This window comes from Carcharodon carcharias, chromosome 7, assembly GCF_017639515.1.
Source record: "Carcharodon carcharias isolate sCarCar2 chromosome 7, sCarCar2.pri, whole genome shotgun sequence".
Lineage (NCBI taxonomy): Eukaryota > Metazoa > Chordata > Chondrichthyes > Lamniformes > Lamnidae > Carcharodon > Carcharodon carcharias.
In genome coordinates this window covers 24,996,920-25,017,399 of record NC_054473.1, presented here as the reverse complement: position 1 = coordinate 25,017,399, position 20,480 = coordinate 24,996,920, and the positions used below count along the sequence as shown (strand labels likewise).

At 39.6% G+C, this 20,480-nt stretch overlaps 1 protein-coding gene and 1 long non-coding RNA gene across 4 annotated transcripts in view; one reads left to right on the top strand and one right to left on the bottom strand.

Moving 5' to 3' along the window:
* LOC121279812 overlaps positions 1 to 464 on the bottom strand; it is a 28,105-nt gene extending 27,641 nt beyond the window's left edge. The window contains exon 1 of the long non-coding RNA XR_005943505.1: positions 415 to 464. This is a non-coding gene — a long non-coding RNA (uncharacterized LOC121279812). The remainder of the gene's footprint in view (positions 1 to 414) is intronic.
* stab1 (stabilin 1) overlaps positions 1 to 20,480 on the top strand; it is a 257,111-nt gene that overhangs the window by 109,952 nt on the left and 126,679 nt on the right. For all 3 annotated transcript variants that reach the window (XM_041191185.1, XM_041191184.1, XM_041191186.1), the window contains 8 exons: positions 994 to 1,152; positions 3,088 to 3,183; positions 4,364 to 4,459; positions 4,608 to 4,655; positions 8,127 to 8,263; positions 10,693 to 10,804; positions 13,193 to 13,270; positions 19,844 to 19,945. In XM_041191185.1, the coding sequence (XP_041047119.1) occupies positions 994 to 1,152; positions 3,088 to 3,183; positions 4,364 to 4,459; positions 4,608 to 4,655; positions 8,127 to 8,263; positions 10,693 to 10,804; positions 13,193 to 13,270; positions 19,844 to 19,945 (828 nt within the window). The remainder of the gene's footprint in view (positions 1 to 993; positions 1,153 to 3,087; positions 3,184 to 4,363; positions 4,460 to 4,607; positions 4,656 to 8,126; positions 8,264 to 10,692; positions 10,805 to 13,192; positions 13,271 to 19,843; positions 19,946 to 20,480) is intronic.

The following is a 20,480-nucleotide window of genomic DNA, read 5'->3' as shown; positions in this document are numbered from 1 at the left end:
TGAATGGAAATTTAAATGACTTGCCACATCTGTCAGGGGAGACACACTGTGGCAGGGCCATAAAATCCTGGCCATAGTGCTATTATGAAGTGGGAACAAGCTGCAGTTCCGTATGTTACTGCATTCTTATTTTTAGCCATGTCACTCTGGTGAGGAGCCAAATGGAGGATAGATATCTTCCCACAAATAAGCTAAACAGAGGAACCAAGTCACCTCTAGGCCACTCTAATGTGTTTCCTAGTGGCTGCTTCAGAATATTATTTTCAAAGACCTGAAAAGAGCTGATTCAGGGCAACCAGAGTAGGCCAAAAAGGTGTAAAACATAGGTATTTATTCTCAAATAATAGTAACTAAGAACAAGGTTCCTTAACTTAACTTGTGAGATACCAATATGCAAATAGTTAATGCATTTACCTGTAAGGAGCTCCTTGTGTCCTGCCTCAACCATGGCCAAGAGTGTAAATGATGGCATTACTTTCAGTTCTGTTAGGATTTGCACAAGATTTGATGTGGGCAACTTTCCAGCATCAGGTTACTTAATTATTTCATAATGTGAAAATATTTTCTTGCATTACTCATTTGTTCTGAATAATTGGAACATGTGATTCCATTTTCATTCACAGCATCAGAATGCCAAGTTAGGATTTCCTTTTTAAACTGTTCTTTGAACAATATTTAGCTTGGCATGAGGTGCGAAGTGAGATTGTCGTAGTTAAGTTGGCCTGGTGCGTGCACACTTTGAACTTTGTTATTGTCATTAGATTCTGGGCTATGTGATACCATTCTGTTTGCCTTTCTATTGTAAAGTGAATAAATGATCCAGATTTAAAACTAACAATGACAGCTATTTGCAACAGTATTTAAGGCCAAGAAACCAATAGCGATTACAGCTGACATTTGAAATGAAAGTCCTGTGCAACTATGAAGGAGGTTTTGCAAAGCTACCATAGATAATGGCCTGGCATTCTTTACATATTTGTCTTTTTATTGTAGGCAGAATGTTTTAGTGTAGGTCCTGGGAATATAACCTGCCAATGCAACACTGGATGGACCGGAGATGGGAGAATCTGTGTTGAAATAAATGAGTGCTTACTGAGCACCCGAGGAGGTTGTGACGAGAATGCTGACTGTCAGTACATTGGGCCTGCACAGGTACTGCTTACTTGTATCTAAAGTTTATTTTTGTTTTAACAGCATTAAATGAACTATCTTCATTGATGTAGGGAAAAGGCTGCATATCAGACTGCAGTCATTATTGAACTAATGCATTGGCCTGTTATCTATCTCTTACTGTTTTTGCTATTAATAAATGATTAAGTGGAATGTAGTGAAAAGGGGGCTTAAAGGAGCAAAATACATATGACCATATGAGGAGATAACAGCACCTAAATGAAGTAGGGCTGAAAATATGTGACTGATCTAGTGCTTCAGGAAGGCAACTCACCACCACCTTCTCAAGGACAATTAAGGATGAGCAATAAATGCTGGCCTTACCAGCAAGTATCAAAGCACACAAGCGAATTTTATATATATATAAAAAATGTTTCTAACTTCAGCTGGAGATCCCAGAAAAACTGAAATCTAGGCTGGGACCCAGTAATATGCCAGTTCCTGGCCTAGTGCTGAGGTTCCGGGATGGTGGGGATGGAGCCTCTGCTTACCCCTTACGAAGTTATTGAAGTAAGGGGGAATGGTTAGGAGGAGGAATGCACATTCCAAATGTAATGGTTCCATACCTTGGGGCCTCTTGAGGATCAGCAGAAATACACATGACATGAATAGGCTAAGCAAGGAGCAGTTGTGGGAACTACCAGATATCCAGGCTCAGGGTGGTGGCCTAGACCTCAAAACACTTAGCTATAAAAAAATTAAAATTTTACCATGGCTGAACCGATATAAAATATGGGACCAGTTCCTGTGCCAGCAAACTTTGGTGGGGCCAATGTTGGAGGTCAGAAATGGGCATATCTCGTAATTTTACATCCCATAGATTTTTTAGTCCCAGCTTCAATGTACTCTGGACCTTTGCACTGGACAAGTTAGATTAAAAATCAGAGTCATTATTCATGTAGCCGCTGCTATTTGTTCCTTCATTTCCCTTAGGATCCTTGGATGAATCCAAGCACAATGTCCTTTCTCAGTTTAACTAATTTCTTTGCTAGCTTCCCTTCAATTTATTGCAACATCCCTCATCTCGCTTATCAATTCAGGATTTATTTTCTTCTCAATATCCTACTATTTTTTATAAACATTGATGTGAAGTATTTGCTAAGTATCCCTGCCAATTTCCAGCTATGCTCCACCAGCTCATTATTCTCTGAGTTCCCACCTTAGATTTAACAATTTCCTATTTGTTGAATATTTTTCAATATTTTCCAAGATTTTGTCCCCTTTCACCGTACCCTTGCTTTTCCCTTTCTTAACCTTTTTCCTTATTTTCTCTGATGTTTATCACATGTATGGATCCTATGTGCCTAATTTTTAGTTTGTTTTTTAACCTCTTTAATTATGCAAACTTGAAGTAGTCTTTTTAATGGCATATATTAATTATGCTCTTCTACAATCTCCTTTTTAAAACTGCTCTTTCATTGATCTACAGTCCTGTCTGCTAATCTCTCTTTCCACTTGACTCAACTAAGCTCACACCTCATACTTGTAAAATCTGCCTTATTCCAATCTGATGTCCTTGTTATTGCCCTCGCATTGCATCTCCTTTCTGTTTAGACCTAAGGTAGTTTCACATTAGGGTCATCACTCCTGAGGGACTCAAACAGCTTTAACTCATCAACTCAATATATTTTGTTACTCAAAATTAGATCTAGCCTCTTCCCTTATATGCATATGAACATACTATTGTAGGGAAGAGTCCTGCACACATTTTAGGAATTCCAACAGCTAACCTTTGCCAAAACATTCTGTGGGCCACATGCATTGCAAAAAATATCTTGATTTTGTGGTTGGGTTGGAGCATCAAGTACTGCAAACTCAGCTTTTTCTTTACTCAACTGTAAACCCATAATATTTTAGTGGCGCTAGCAAAGTGCTATATTTTGATAACGATCATTTTATTTCATCCTGTGGGAACAGAGTCGCTGTGCATGCAGGAGAGGGTTTGCTGGTGATGGCAAGAAGTGCACTGCTATTAATCCATGCCTGGAGGAGAATGGTGGATGTCATGTAATGGTAAAAAAAATTATCGTAATTATGTATTGTTATTTTCAGGATCCTAATATTAGTTTGTATCTGCTCTCCTTTGATTCAACATTTAGGATACTACATATTTATGAAACCACTTTGGTAGAAAATTTTCAGTGCCTCCAAGATGGCACGTTCAGTTAAAATGTACCCTCTGGAGCAAAGCCTCACTAGACCAGAATGGAGTTCTCAGAATCAGGGCTATAGTCCTAAAGTCTCTACCAAGGCTCTTTGCAGTTTTATTACTTTTACCCCAATGAATGCAGTACAATCTCCAACAGGCAATTTCTAACTCATTTGTGCTGTAATGAGAAGATACCAAGTAAACATCTGGAATTGTAGTGATAAAAATACTGAAGCTAGACAGAAACATTTCCTCATACCTAGTAGCTAGAGAGTAGAATTGATAGAGGCCTAGGGTGGGCCAGGTGGGTGAGAGTGGGGGGCTGTTCTTGTAGGCTATTTGTGATTAGTACTTCCAGACAAGAGGAGTCTTTGTCACAAAGCTCCATTACTGCCATCAGTGCTACTTCATAATCAATCAACAGGCCCATGATTAAAGCTGAATAAGCCAGACAATATTGATTTTTTGTTCCTAGCCCCTAGTGTTTCATATGGAGACTTTTAATTTTGATGGCACCTCTTCCAACGTTTGAGGCAAGAACTGATCTAAGCACCACCATCCCCCCCGCCCCAAACTCAACCGAAAAGGCTGAATGGGAACTGGTACTAGGCCTAAGCAACAAATTTCAGCATTCTGATAGCAGGCAATTATTCAGAAGCTCAAACCACAAAGATCCTTAAAATATAATCTTTAAAAACATTTTAATTTTTAGCTATTTCCCTCCCTTTTAATTCCTTCTCATTAATGAAATAGTCTGGTCTACTCTGCTGCAGTAAAGAGAACTGTAGTTAAGAAAAGAGAGGAGACAGGCATTGTGAGGCCTTTTCTGAAGTTAAATAGTACCATATTGTACAGTGCATCATCTATCATACAGCCAAGAAGTGAGAAAATTACCCAATAAAAGTTTATAAATGGATGTGAAAGCAGAACTTGGGACTTGAAAACTCATATCTGTGGCTGACAGTCTGCCTAAATTTCATGTGTGTTAAATAAAACCAGTTGCCAGTGTAAAACATCATGAAAGTTAAATGTTTCCATCTATAGGCTGCATGTGAACCTATCAAAAATGGAAATCGAAAGTGTACCTGCCTTCAAGGCTATGCTGGAGATGGGATTATGTGCTTTGGGGACATATTAACGGTAAGTACATTGCAATGTTAACACTACAATACCTAATTCGAAGTAATAATCCAGTTATTTTGTAAACTTTTAAGTATCTCATTTGCATTTATTTGCACAGTATTCATTTAATTTGTCATTTTGAGGTTTCTCTTTATTTATTTTGAAGGAGCTGGCATCAAGTGCGTACTTTTCAAGGTTCAATGACTGGCTCCAGGTATGTGCTCTGCATTGTTTAACTTCAGCTGCAAGTTAAAAATAGGAACACATTCTCAACTGAATTCAGAAAAATCCATGTTCATTTGCAATTGAAATCCTTTGGAATTTTTTCCTTCTGAGTGTTTATTATTTCTTGTTATTTAAGATTCTATTTTGGAGTATTGAAATAATCTGTCACATTTTGGTGAACTCTTTGTCATATTGTAAGTTGCTAAAAGTCCCTAAGTGCTAGGTTTCCCTTCCAAGAATGGCGTTCTCTAATCTATTCTACTCCAATTACCAAAATTTCCTGAGTCAGCCAAAGGAATGTTTCCTCAGACCGTGGCAGCTGAAACTCCTTTGATTTTCTGGATTCCACGGGGGTAAAATTCATCTTTGGAGGGACACAAAACAGGTGGTAGTGAATCAGCCACCCATGTACTGACTGCCCTACTTTCCTTTTCATTGAAGGCGAGGTGTGTAAAGGGTGGTTAGTCTACCACCCATCTCTTCTCAGATTGGCAGATAAGGTTCAGTATGGAGAAATCTGAGGTGATTCATTTTGGTAGGAAGAGCATGAAAAGACAATATAAAATAAGGGGTAATATTCTTAAGGGTGTTCAGGAGCAGAGAGACCAGGGTATGTTTATATGTGCATAGATCACTGAAGGTGGCAGGACAGTTGGAGAGAGCAGTTAGTAAAGCATACAGTATCCTGGGCTTTATTAATAGAGACATAGAATACAAGAGCAGGGAGGTTATGCTGAGTTTATATAAGACACTAGTTAGACCTCAGCTGAAGTATTGTGTACAGTTCTGGGCATCACACTATAGGTAGGATGTGAGTGCATTGGAGAGAGTGCAGAAGAGCTTTACAAGAATGTTTCCAGGGATGAGAAACTTGAGTTATGGAGATAGATTGAAGAGGTTGGGACTATTCTCCTTGGATAGGAGAAGGCTAAGAGGAGATTTAACAGAGGTGTTCAAAATCATGAGGGGGTTGGAAAGAGGAGATAGGGAGAAACTGTTCCCACTCATCAAGGGATCAAGAATGAGAGGGTGCAGATTTAAAGTGATTTGCAAAAGAAGCAAATGTGATGAGAGAAAAAACTTTTCCACACAGTGAGTGGTTCGAGTCTGGAATGCCTGGAAGTGTTATTAACTGGCAGGTTCATTTGAGGCATTCAAGAAACATTGTGCAAGGGTACAGGGGAAAAGCAGGAGAATGGCACTAAATCATGATGCTCATTTGGAGAGCTGGTGCAGACACAATGGGCCAAATGGCCTCCTTTTGCGCTGTGACAATTCTGTGATTCTGCAAAGCTTACCCTCAGCTCCATATCTGATACTTAGCACAAGCCGGTTTCTTATGGGGAAAACAAAAAGATAGCCTCCATAAAAGCCTCCAGTAATATTAAGCAACAAAAATGTTTTTTTTTGTTTTAACTACTAAGTCATGATGAATAGGTTGTTTCATCATATTACAGATCAAAGAAGGTTTTTGTCTCTGAGGACTGGCTTACTCATTTAAATTTTGCTTCCTGTAAAATCTAGTATTGCTGACCCCCCAGTCGCACCAGGAATCTCACAGATAGGAAACTGTCTGTTATATGATTCAGGATAGTGATAATATGTTAATGTTTTCATAATAAATTTGTTCACATGTTTGCATTACTCTGCAGTAAGTCTGTCAAGTCAAAAGACTACAGCCAGGAGACAAATCAATTTTTATCTAGCAGCTGTGGCAGAACATTCTGGGTTTTTGATTCGGTGCTTTTGGAAATCTTTCCAGTTAGCTGCATATGTAATTGTCACCCTTTTGAATCAGGTGGATCAAGGGTTATTATTTTTTATTTTCCTATATCCGAAGCAAGTGCAGCATAGTTGGGAGGAAAAATGTGACTTTAGACTGATGGCTCCTACTTAGGTTTGTCTTGTGTCATTCCTGGATCTGTTGTAGACTCATGAATAGAGATTGAATTCTATAGCCAACAACTCCATTATCATTGCATTATGTAATTATCAAATAATTAAAGGCAAACTAGGTATACTTTGCTCTTTTTTTTTGTCTAGCAATTCCTATGATCTGATGTGGTACTTTAAATGGATGCATGAGGCATACCTTACACCACTTTGCCCACCCCCAACTCTCCACAACCTGCAAGCATCTCCAGCTTGTTAAATTTTGTAGCTATTTGACAACCCGATATAAGTGTGAGAGTTATATTCTTAGCTTACTGGTTAAACTTCACAGTGGATAGAATATATATCATGGGCAGAATATTGCGCTCATTGGGCGGGCGCATGCCTGACCCAAACGAGCGTAAAATGATGCATGATGACGTCAGGCAAGCATCCCAACATCATCGCACACTCGCGCAATATTTTGGATGGCGGGCACCCGCGGGAGTCGGGAGCGTGCCTGCCAACAATTAACAAGCCTATTAAGGTCATTAAAGCTCTAATTAAATGAAATTTTTCGCTGCCCGTCCAACCTTACAGTTGGCAGACAGGTGAAAAGGCCAAGCAGCCTTTGGATTTTTTGCAGAACCTCATCCATGGGCGGGATGAGGTTTCGATCAGAGATTTAAAAATGATTAAAACTTTTCAAACTAATTTCTAACATGTCCCTGCTCATGTGACAGGATCACATGAGGGGACATGTTATTAACATTTTTAAGCTCTTTATTTTCAAAACTCTTCAGCTCCTGGAGACAGCTCTGTGGCTCAGGAGCTTTTAGTGCGCTCACATCTGCCCACGCGCTCACTTCCGCGCTTGAGCTCCTCCCAACCCCACCCTGGCAGCACTGCAGTGCATGTAATTGGCCAGCCAGCGTGAAATCGGGGCTCGATCGCGGGTCGCGGTCGGCTTTACAACTGCTCCTAGGCCCGCCCAATATGCCTGCCCAACGAGGACAAAATTCTGCCCCATGCCTAGTTTTGCCCAGTTTTTGATTCTTGAGCAAATGGGCTGAAGTTTTTAAGGCTCCAATGCAAGCCCTTTTGTATAAATTATATATGGCTCCAATCCAGGCCTAGTATCACTGAAAGAATTCTCGAAGGATCTCCTAGTTTTGGTATTTTGAAATTTTTGAGGCATTGTAGGTAATCTGTTCAGTAATCTTCCATATTGCCTATCGCTATAGCAGCATACGCAGTATAATGCCTATCTGTTACTTGTAATAAACATGGTGTGTAGTTTTTAACCCAAACCATGGTTTGACTGAATGTTTATTCTATCATTTTTTAAGGACTAGGAGGTTACAAGGGGGAAAGTGACGTATTTAAGAAGCTAAATATGGCCCTAGGGCTTCTGTCTGAGCATGGACCAGAAATTGTGTAAAATTACACTCCAGTTCAAAAGGAACAGGGCACACTTATGGGAATGATCAAAAGAATTATACTATAATTGAAAATTTAATAATGTCTTTAGTGCATGAGGTGATTGCAAGCTTATTTGCCCTTTTTTCCCCTTTGCTCTTTGAAACAGAAATCCATGCATAGTATGGAGTTTCCTGCAGGAGCTAATATGACTGTTCTCGTGCCATCAGAGACTACCATAAACAACATGGATAGAGCTGACATCGAATCTTGGGAACAACAGGATAGTCTACCATTCATAGTCAAGTAAGATACCTTTATAAAAGTAGTCTTATTTTCTTTTGCGTGAAATTTCTATTATCTGGTTTCACTAACAGCCTAGTAAATTTATTCAATGAATACCTGATCTATACAACCAGTTTGATACTGTTTGTAATGTCCAAACTGCAATCTTGTTTAAGATCAGTTACATCAGCACAGACCAGGAAATAAGAGCTCTGGTCCATATGGCTTTGTCCCACACAACATATCTGTTCACGTGCTAATCCATTAAAGAGACTAAATGATCTTTTATTAACAAGCCAAATGGACATAAACATTGATATTTGCTGTAATCAAATCCCTGTAGGAGTTAGTTCACACGAATCTGAGTGCTACATGTTCTGCAGAAACTATGTACAGTATTTATTTCTGGCAGTTTTCATTTCACAGTGTGACTGATACTTTTGACAAATTAATGAAAGATTTTTTAATTTTAACTTTTTAAATATTCTGTTCTGATGGGGGAGGGTCTTCTGTTTCCTTTCATGTGTGAAAAATACTTTTTTCTCATTTGTGGGGCATGAAACATTCTACTGATGGCGCACTATCATCTTACATTCTTACATGGGTCTTCATCCCTCAGGAGAATGGCATTAGATGAAGGATGGTACTTGTTGCTCTTACAGCTCCTGCTAACTCACAGAGTAGCATCACTAATCCCCCATCTCTACATCCAAATATCCTATTTGATATCATGTATCACATGTGCAAATGTGAAGGAACTGTAGAGGAGGGTGACTTCCCATACTTCAAAGGAAGTTAGAGCATCCGGGAAGAATGACTGGTGCTCTGAGGCCCACAGAAGTAATACTTGATTATTATTGACCACAGAGATCGAGCTTGTGCCAGCTGATAAATGTAGCCATTATTATATTTCATAATTCTGAAGTGTCGTGTAGTGGGTACTACAGCAATGTGCTAGATCAAAGTGTTAAACTGGAGCTGATCTAATGCAAATCTGTTGCCAGATTGCCACTTTAATAAAGCTCCTATCAATTCAATCAGTGCAGGCCTACACTTTATTGTAATTTTGAAATTACAATTGAAGTGATAGGAAAGCCCAACTACAAGCCAAGTATATTAGGGCTACAGACAAATTAAGAACATCTCTTAGATGTGGGTGATAGACTTGAGATGTATAGCAGTCAATTCTTTGAGTACACAGATGTGAGCGTCTTTCCGACTGGTCCAGCCAAAACGCAGACAATTAAACTGTTTTGCTGTCTATTCATGTCTACAAAGCTGATTCAAAACTCTGTTTACTCGATAGTTGTGGAAACTGGAATTGTTAATAAAGAGTCTGGAGAAGACTGGACAACAAATTACATGTGGCTATATCTCAAACTGATGCTGTTTCCTACTTGAATTTGTTAGACTAAATCTTGTAATGTTCAGCAAATGTTGACAAATTGACAATGTCAGTGCACTGAAGACATGCTTTAAACAATAGGTTCACTGTTCTAAAGGAGATAGGTTTATTCATGCTGCAATGTTACAGGCATGGGTTAACTACATAGTTACAGAGCAGTGTGTCATTTGATTACTGCATGATTTAATAGCAATAATTCATAGTGCAAAGTCAACACTTCAGCTTTATTCAAAGTCCTGTTTACATTTATAATCAGGTCACTGATAGTTTAATCATCTCCATCCTCCTTTCCGTTCTAAAGGAGATAGGTTTATTCATGCTGCAATGTCACAGGCATGGGGTAACTACATAGTTACAGCACTAGTGCAACTGACTAATCTTAACAGACTCCTAATCACGACCCTTATACTTTTACAAATCTGTGTTGTTTTTCAAGATGATATGCTTTTGAATAACCCTTTTAAAACTGACTGATATTTGTTGCTGAAATTTATGGATTAGTAATACTTTTTCAGTAAAGCATTAGAGTGAATATACTTACTGTAATTTAACTATAGTAATTTTAAATGTCTATTAATTTTAATATGTATAGAAAAACTTTCCTTGGAGAGAATGTGAACTTGCATTCGCTGGCAATATAATAAATATAGTTAATGTTATGTGAGTTAATAAATCAAATCACTGTGTGTCATTTGATTACTGCATGATTTAATAGCAGTAACTCATAGTGTAAAGTCAACACTTCAGCTTTATTCAAAGTCCTGTTTAGATTTATAATCAGGTCATTGATAGTTTAATCACCCACATCCTCCTTTCTGTTATTAATGAAGAGAATGCAATAAGAACACACAGCAGACAACAAAGGAGAACAAGATCTCATCTAGTATTGTTAGAAAATACTAACTTTAATTTTATTGCTAGTTATGTTCAAGCTTATTACTGGTACTTCGTGGTTTCTGGATCTATAAATTTTCAGTGCTGTCTTAGATGGAGAAACAAAGCAAACACGGAGATTTACAGCTGCTATAATACTTGGTATCTATAGGTCACACTTTATTATGGGTGGACTTACCATTGATGATTTAAAAGAGTATGAAGGACAGAACTTATCAACAATGAACATATTAACCAGGTTACCAATCAAGAATGAAAATCAGGTAAGTAAATGGTCTTTATATTTCATGTTCAATGTGTGATGCAGTTGAAAATTCCTTACTTGAAAAACTAATGCATCATCCCAGTCCCCCGCCGCCCCAACACCCCTGAGCCTCCCACACATGCTTTGTTCATTTTGAACTTAGAATAATTTTTGGAGACAGAGTTTTAAGAAAAAAAATTACCTTATCAACAAGGAATAAATTTGAGGCATGAGGTTTAAGTAAACTGAACATAATTTATAATTTTAAGGAGAGCAGAGTGACGTTCTGCTGTGGTTGAACATTCAGTAAAGTTTAGTTTTACCTTTCTCTCTATGCATCCACCTCAGCCTTTCATTGTTGCCAAGAAACTGTGCTTTTCAGGAATGTTTCTCACATTGCTTCCTAAGTCCTGACATGGGTCAACCTCCATCTCCTACTGTGTTTCCTCCTAATAAGTTTACAAGGATTCCTGAACGATAAAATTACAGTTAGAACGAGCTTATGTAGTACAGAGCAGTGCAGCATATATTAAAATGTAAACAGCTCCACATTTAACTTGATGTATTTTGGAGGATAATGGAAAGAAGTTTTGCCATTTGCAGAGGTAGCTGATTAATTCGGACTGTGATGTGAATATGTTATAATCTGGAATCTGATCAGAATGCAATTCACTTAATGAGAGCATTCACTAATAGGCATTGCTGTGCCCAATGTGGCAATAAAATGTCTTTAGATCAATGGCTTGTATTTGCTCTTGAACCATTTGCATCAATGGTGATATTTGTATTGACAACATTTGAATGTGAATGGACTACCAGGACAAAGTATAAAGGAATCTTACATTTAACAGGATTTCATTCTGTGAGTGTGGCTGATAGTTTCACTGCCCACACGATTGTTATTTTACTCATGTAAGAGTCTAGACAGCAATGAGCTCCCTGAGATTTTTTAATCCTATGCCAAAAGTGCTCATAAGTCACTGTGCCTATAGTGCTCATCAGTTATGGGTCTTTCTCCTCCTTGAAGATAACAACCATAACTCAGTACCACTACTGGCTAGCAGTTCTTTGGAGTAAAGTAGCATAAAGTAGTTCCCATTTTTTGTTGTTCACACAACAAAACGTCGGAAATTCTGGAATGCCTGGTCATCCAGAAGCTACCCAGGCCTGAAAAAATAGATCCCACCACAAATTGTGGGACATTTAAATGGGCGGGGTGGGGGTGGGGGGAGCTGGGGGTTGGTGGGGGTGGGTGGGGGGTGGGGGTGGGGTGGGGATGTTGGTGTGGGGTGCGGGCAGAGCAGGTGGGCTGGTGGTGCTATAAGCCCCCTTGGTCTCCCTTGGTCACAGTTGGAATTTAGGGATCAAACTGTTTCAAACTGTGACACTGACATAAGTGCCAGGGAGTATCTCCTGGAAACTCAATTCTAATTCTGCTAGAGTTGAGGAAGATACCTTAGTTTTATTCATCTAGGTGGGTAACTTACCATTATAGGGCATTCATTGCACATGCTAGAGAGGGGTGATGGGAAATATAATGTCAAGTACTTAATACTGGACTTACTGGCACCACAGCCCTACAATAATTTCTGGAAGTGGCCTATTTGTTCCCTCTATGATTTATGATTTATCCCAGTTGCTAGCATTTTTACAGATAGCAATCCATCCCTCTGATGCTACCTTATTCCGCAACATCCCAAGTTAGTTTACAAAACACAGTTCAAATGAAACTAATCCATTTTATCCTCCCTAATATGATATTGTCCAGGGTATCTTAATTTACCCTAACGTTTCTGTCCTCGAATTTTAGAAATTGCCTGGGAAAGGAGGGTCTCTCTGTGCTCCAAGGTTGGTAACCATTCTTTGCTGTGTCCCCTGGATCAATACTTTGAGGATATTTTTTTTCCAAATGGAATAGCCCTGTTCCTGTTCCCTACTCCTTCTTTAGTCCATTCTTCCCAAACACCAAAGCTTTCTAGCAGTTTTCTATTGCAGCTCCCCTTTAAATGTGAATAACCCTTCTACAGCCATTGGCTCACCAGATACCCTGCGGCTGCATCCAGTTTACTCTCTGCACCTGGCCCATGTGAGTAGAGTATGCATGTGTATAATGAGCTTCCCATGACAAACCATGACAAACCATGCAAAATTAATTGTGCTGGCAAAATGCAGTTCTGTTTTGCAGCAGTCGGCCAGGCTGACAGTATGATGGGACAAGATAATCAGTCCTACGATGAGACCTAAATAAATAGAACTGCTTTAACCTGAATTTCAAACAAACTTATTCCTCAATGGATGCAATACAAATGATTTCATGTTTCAATTTAGTTAATTAAAATTCTGATCAAAATTACCATCTTTGAATTGTAAAAAGTAGTTAAAGTGAATGATAACTTGTCTTTTTCAGACTCTGACTATTGGTGGGGCGAGAATTATTATTCCCAATATCCCAGCAGTGAATGGCTACCTCCATATTATTGATAAGGTACATTATTTACCATTTCATATAAAAGTTCTAGTAAACTAGTATGTTTTAAAATAGGATCTGTGTGCTAATCTCACACGAAGGACTTATTTTAGCCATTTATCTAGGCCAACTTGGAAGCGCTTTAGCAGAAGTTAATGAAAAGATTTGCAATGATGGAAGGCTATCTTCAGAGATTTGTGATATTTTAAAAACAATTCTCAGAACACATTTGTAGTAACTGCATGTATTGTCCCTCCCTCCTCTCAATCATGGGTCATGTGATGTACTTTTGGGGGCTTTGACCAGTGAGCTCTTAGCGCAGGCAATCCGTGGGGGTGGGGACAAGCATTCCTAGATGTCTCTGAAATAATGATTTACTGTTTCTTTATGAAACCTGTCTGCCCCAGCGAGTAATTGCATCTGCAGCGGTTCAAGAAAGCAACTCACCACCACCTTCTCAAGGGTAATTAGGGATAGGCAACAAAGGCTGGCCCAGCCAGCGAAGACAACATCCTGTGAATGAATTTTTTTTTTTTAAATTGACGACGAGGGTAAAATCGACTTTGTCTGTGTATCTCACCCTGTTACCGTGAGTAAATCGAATTTTAAGAACTACTCACCAGTCATGCTGCAGTTTGGAAGAATCGACCCAAATGATGCTAATATTGAAGATCGGAGCCAGTATGTTTAGCGCCTCAGATTTTACTTTGTAGCAAATCAGATAAAAGCAGAATGCGATCCTCTTAAGTGTACGTGACAGTAAAATATACAACCAGATTCAACCTGACTGCCCAAGCGCACCTGATTCCAAGTCATATAGCGAGTTGGTGGACCTAGTGAGAACACACTTCCAGTCAAAGTCGTCCATGATAATGCAACGCTTTAAACTTAATTCAAGAATTCATGCCCTGGGAGAGTCCATTACAACCTATGTGGCAAACCTCAAGCAGTTAATGGAATACTGCAACTTTGGGGTTGTGTTAAGCGATATGCTGCAGAACCGACTGATATGTGGAATCAAGGACAACTCCATACAGCGCCGCTTGCTTGCCGAAATTGATATTGACTTTAAGTGCACCCTAAAAATCTCCCTCGCCATGGAAAGTGCTGCAAAAGACTTGCAGGCTTTGCAACACATGGATAATGGCACCGCAATTCATGGTGGGCAGGAACCTGCCGTTGAGCATGGCCCAAAAACCAGACCTGCAGAATTAAAGCGCAATTCAATGGCCACTTTAAGAAACATTAAGAAGCCTAACAGAAACTTACATCAATTACTTCAAGACAACATTGCTATAGATGTGGGGGTGACCACGGAGCAGATTCTTGTAAATGTGGAGAGGCAGAATGTCATTATTGTCATAAGGGTCACATGGTTAGGCAATGCCAAATAAAGATGAGGCAGCCTGCAAGCCAGCAAACAAACATAATCAAGTTAGCGAGTACAGCAAAGGCCGAAGTTGCTGATACTGTTATGTACTCTCTGTGTAATGTAACTGCTGTGAAAACTGAACCCATTACGGTGACTGTACAAGTAAACGAGAAGGCACTGCGTATGGAATTGGATACTGGTGGTTGGAGAGCACACTTTCAGGTGCCTTAATGAAGGAAGTCAGCCAATAAACTTGGAGCAGATAACTGCTAAGTTAAGACCTTACTCGGGAGAATCTATTCACGTCAAGGGCAATGCCACTGTCCCAGTCCATTACAAGCAGCAGACAGCCCAACTGCCTGTGATAATTGTAAAAGGGGAGGGACCCAATCTTTTAGGTCAAGATTGGCTACAGAAGATAAAACTCGACTGGTCCGAGATACTTCACCTAAAATCGGATGGAATTCCAGAACTTCTGAAGAAATGCAACACGTTTTTTCGGGATGAATTAGGAAATTTGAAAGGCATGCATGCCAAGATATATGTCGATCCCTAGGCAACACCACAGCTTTTCAAAGCCAGAACCGAGCCTAATACACTGAAAGAAAAGGTGGATGCAGAGCTGTGCAGGTTAGAAAGCCTGGGAGTAATTCAGCCTGTTCAATTCACTGACTTGCCTATTTTTATACTCCATTCCCTTTGAAATAAAGGCCGACATTCCATTTGCCTTCCATATTATCTGTTGAACTTGTATGCTAGCTTTTTGGGATTCATGCACAAGGACTCCCAAATCCCTCTGTGCTGCAGCATTCTGCAGTCTTTCTCCATTTAAATAACATTCAGCTCCTCTATTCTTCCTGCCAAAATGCATAACCTCTCATTTTCCCACATCATATTCCATCTGCCACTTTTTGCCCACACACTTAACCTGTCTATATCCCTCTGTAGACTCCTTGTGTCATCCTCACCACTTGCCTTCCCATCTATTTTTATATCATTTGCAAATTTGACAATAGCACATTCACTTCTCTCATCTAAGTCATTAATATATACTGTAAATTATTGCGGCCCCAGCACTGATCCCTGTGGCACTCCACTAGCTACAGGTTGCCACCCTGAAAATGCTCCCCTTATCTCAACTCGCTGTCTTCTATTAGTTAGCCAATCCTCTATCCATGCTAATATATTATCCCCAACACCATGGACTCTTATCTTATTAAGTGGCCTTATGTGCGGTACCTTATCAAATGCCTTTTAGAAATCCAAATATATTACTTCTACTGGTTCCCCTTTATCCTGCTAGTTACCTCTTCAAAGAATTCTAATAAACTTGTCAGGCATGATTTCCCCTTCATGAAGCCATGCTGACTCTACTTGATTAGATTATGTAATTATAAATGCTCTGCTATTACGCCATTTATAATAGACTCCAACATTTTCCCAATGACAGATATTAAGCTAACTGGCCTATAGTTACTTGTTTTATTTCTCCCTTCCTTTTTGAGTAAGGGTGTTACATTGGCACTCTTCCAATCCTCTGGGACTTTTCGAGAATCTAAGGATTCTTTGACGATTACTGCCAGTGTGTCCACTACCTGTGTAGTTACTTCATTTAATATCCTTGGATGCAACCCATCAGGCACAGGGGACTTATCAGCCTTTAGCCCCTTTAGTTTCCTTAGTACTTTTTCTCTAAAGATAGTTATTGTATTAATTTCCTCCCCCCCTTTTGCCCCATGGTCTATAATATTGTCATATATAATAATATCTATAATTTGTCATATAATGGTCATATAATATTGGAATGCTATTAGTGTCTCCTACCGTGAAGACTGAAGCAAAGTATTTATTCAACTCCTCTGCCATTTATAGCTGCTTCTTACTTACCCTATCAACTGTTTTGGCACCATTACACTGGTTGATAAAAAAGAACCACCATTGGTCATGGGGTTCACAACACGAAGAAGCCTTTGTGACAACAAAGGAACTGCTATTCATCGTGCTTATTGGTATACTACAACCAATTGAAAGAGCTGGTGTTATCATGTATTGCATCTCCTTATGGTGTAGGAGCCGTTTTATCACATAAAATGGAAAATGGATCTGAAAGGCCCATTGGCTGTGTCTCGAGAACCTTTTCCCAAGCTGAAAAGAGCTATTCTCAGTTAGGAAATGAAGGATTATCAGTAGTATTCAGAGCAAAAAGTTTCACCAGTGCCCATGTGGGCGACATTTTACCATCGTGTCGGACCATAAAGCATTAACGGGATGATTCAGCGAGGCAAGACCATTCTGCCAATAGCATCAACAAGAATATAACACTGGGCTCTGACATGATCTGCATATGAGTATGCTTTTATGTACCAGCCTGGCTTACACACTGCAAATGCTGTTGCACTCAGTCATCTCCCATTACCAAATAGTATTGTAAATACTCCCATTCCACAAGAATTCGTGCTATTACTGAATATCTTAGGTTCTTCGCCTACGTGTGCAAAGTAAATTAGAAATTGGATGAACAGGGATCCAATATTGTTGAAAGTTAGAGACTTTGTTTTGCAAGGATAGCCAAACTTGCCTGTATCTGAAGAATTGAGACCATTCCATGTCAGAAACATGGAATTAAGCTGTCAAGATGGAATTTTGTTGTGGGGGTCAAGGTAGAGAGCCACTCTTGACTCAGAGCCCCACAGTTCGCATCCAGGCATATCAAAGATGAAAATGCTTGTGCCAAGCTATGTATGGTGGCCAGGCATTGACAGTGACATTAAAAGCATGGCCAAGCACAGTCTCCGCTGTCAACAACAACAGAAGTTGCCTGTTTCCAACTGCCGGCTCCATGGGCACTCTGTGTCTGCCCACACCTCAAGCGAGTGTGAAGTGCCCTCACCGCCGTGCCCTGGGACACTAGCCAAAGATCTAATTCCCACTGAGGTGCTTTTATCTGCGCTGGTGCCTGCATGGCTGAGATGGTGTGATGCTGGATTTGCTCTGGGGCTTCCCCAGTGAGATTTTGGTTTTTAGTGCAAGGAGATGTGTTAACCATCACCCCTTCCTCCCACCCTAATCTGCCATTTTCAACATATTTCTGCAGCCAAACATGCAATTATTCCTTTTTATATATATTGAACTTGTCATAAAAACTGCATGACAAATTAAAACCAGCTTAATGGAACTGCTGGCTCCATTAGTTGATGCTGGGCCAGTGGTTTTGTAGTTCAGAACTCACCACATTTAATAAAAAGTAGGTTTGATATTTTAGCATCCCTGTGTTAGCTGCATGTAACATAGCTGCAGCTTTCTCCCATTTGCATTCTGATTCAACATTGAAGTATTGATATGTATATATATAATATATATGTATGTAAATATATATATAAAACATTTATTTATATAATATAATCTGTTATATAAGATTTTTTTCCCTCAAGACAAGGGTTGCGAGAACAGGGAGATAAGACACTTTTTTACTTCCATCATACAGAAAAGGTATATTGTGGATTTGATGCAGCATGTAGCTGTGGTCTAAAATGTTCCTGAACACCAATATCAAAAAAGCCTTACTACACCTGTGTAAATTTCACATTGTCCATTCTACGCTTACTTGTAGCCTCTCTGAATCTGACAGATATTGAAATTTCAATTATGGGGAGTTTTAGACTGTGGACTTGCCTGTGGACCTTGATTCAAACATGTCTGCTGTGATATAACAGGCATGCACCTTTAAGGAGGTGTATCTTAAACTACTGTCAATCATTACTACCTCGACAGAATGTGATGTATTAATCCCATAATTTGTAGGCAGTTGGCAAGCAGCAGGATAGAGATCAGACACACCATAGTTAGTCTCCCAGTGAACATTATCTGTATATAGTCTTATCTTCAAATAAAGAACCCAATCCTTGTGTATGATTGGTACATTTGTGTCGAAGATAAGAAGAATGTGACAATGTCAAGCCAATTTCACAAAGGATCCTTACAACTAGCAAAGGGAGAATTTCACCTCATCAACCTTCACTGGATTTTCACCTAGCTCCCACACATGTTAACCTATTACCTCACCCAAAGCTCTGAAAAATGACAGCTTTGTTCCAGTACACTGAGAAGTGTTGGAATTCAGCCCCATTGTTAGGACACATTCTATCAATAATACCCATCACGTAGCAAGGAGTAGTTCAGGCAAATAACATAGATACATTTAAGAGGAAACTAGGTGAGCAAATAAGGGAGGAAGTCACGGAAGGATATACTGATAGCATCAGATAAAGAAGGATGGGACAAACAGAAATACAAGCATAGACAAGTTGGGCCAAATGACCTGCTTCTGCTCTGTAGACTCTATGGCCTGGATTTTTGCACAGTTGCAGGTTCCATGTTGGGTGGGGAATGACATTGGCGAATGTTGTTTTGAGGTCAGGAAACCCAAAAGTACAGATTTCCCGACTTCAGGAAGTCTTTCAATATTTTTCTGTAGGTTCCCACCCACCATCAGCCTGATTGACAGGCTGGAGGCCTATTGGATAGCAATTTTTACAGCACAAGCTTGCAGCCAAGCTAGCCTGAGACCAGGTAGGTCTAGTAGAGCGAATAGGAGATATTGCGGCAGGGGGTCCAATTGCAGGGGTGGGGTTCTGATCGCAGGGAGCAGGTTTCAATTGCAGGAGGGTAGACGGTAGTCAGAAAGCAGCTGACGAGAATGAGGAGGGAGCTGACAGATCGCCAGGTTGGGAAGTGCAGTGGTGGTTTATCAATAGACTTGTTGGGCCTGGAGAAAATATTCCTGTTGCTCCTGATGCACAAAAATTGCTGCATAGGCATTTACCTTATGGATTCTGTGTGTCTATCTTGCCTTGATGACATGAATTAAATTTATGACTGTTAAAATGAAAGCCACATTATAATACTTACATGACTAACCTGCCTTCTACAAGCAGATTGATTAACTGCCCCTCATCCTGCCTCCATTAAGACTGGAAGTGGGCGGGTTTGCAGCCGGTTTGGTTTATCCTTTAGATTTTTTTGAATGTTAATCTTAGACCTGACTTCAACGCACCCGTTTTTAGGAGTTAGGATTCAGCCCTGCATAACTTTAATTGTCATTATTTGTGGTGTATATTACACAGTGTAACATGTGTTTCCACTAATACGTTATAAAGCTCTTGCAGAACATAGCTGGTTTATTCAGAGTTGCTTTGTCTAATTTACACTGTTATATTTAGATCTTATTCCCTCCTTCGGAAGATTTACCTCCACTTCTGCCTAGTTTGCTGGATCTTCTAGAACAGCTGCCTCAATACTCTCGTTTCAAACAATTATTACAGGTACGGCTAAAAAATAGCATTGAATTACTGTTTTATATCAGATGTATCTGAATTGGAGTGCACATTGATTTATAACAGTACAGTGTATATAGTTTTTCCACAAGATGTTAATAAAATGTATCAACATTTGATTTTAGGCTTTCCACAATATACTTGAGAAGTTGTGAGTTTGACCTACAAGCCTATTATTTGGTAACCAATTGTTGCTGACCACTGGGGAAGGGAAGATATTGCCTTCTCCCAATTTACTTCTCTTGTGATGGTGCACATTCGTGCTGATGTGCAGTTCCATAGACGCTGCTAGCTCTCTCACCCTATCCTAATTCTACTCGATAATTAGTTAACATAGAAAGTAAAAAGGCAGATAAAGAAAGCAGGAAATTGGAACTATCAATGCTTGAGAAAGGTCTAGATTTAGTGCAGGCAGGATAAATGGGCTCTAATTATGCTGAAATTTCTATGGACAGAATCTTCTGGATTTAGACGATTGCTGGGCAGAGGAACCATTTCCAGGTCCCGACCCCAGTCGTGACTG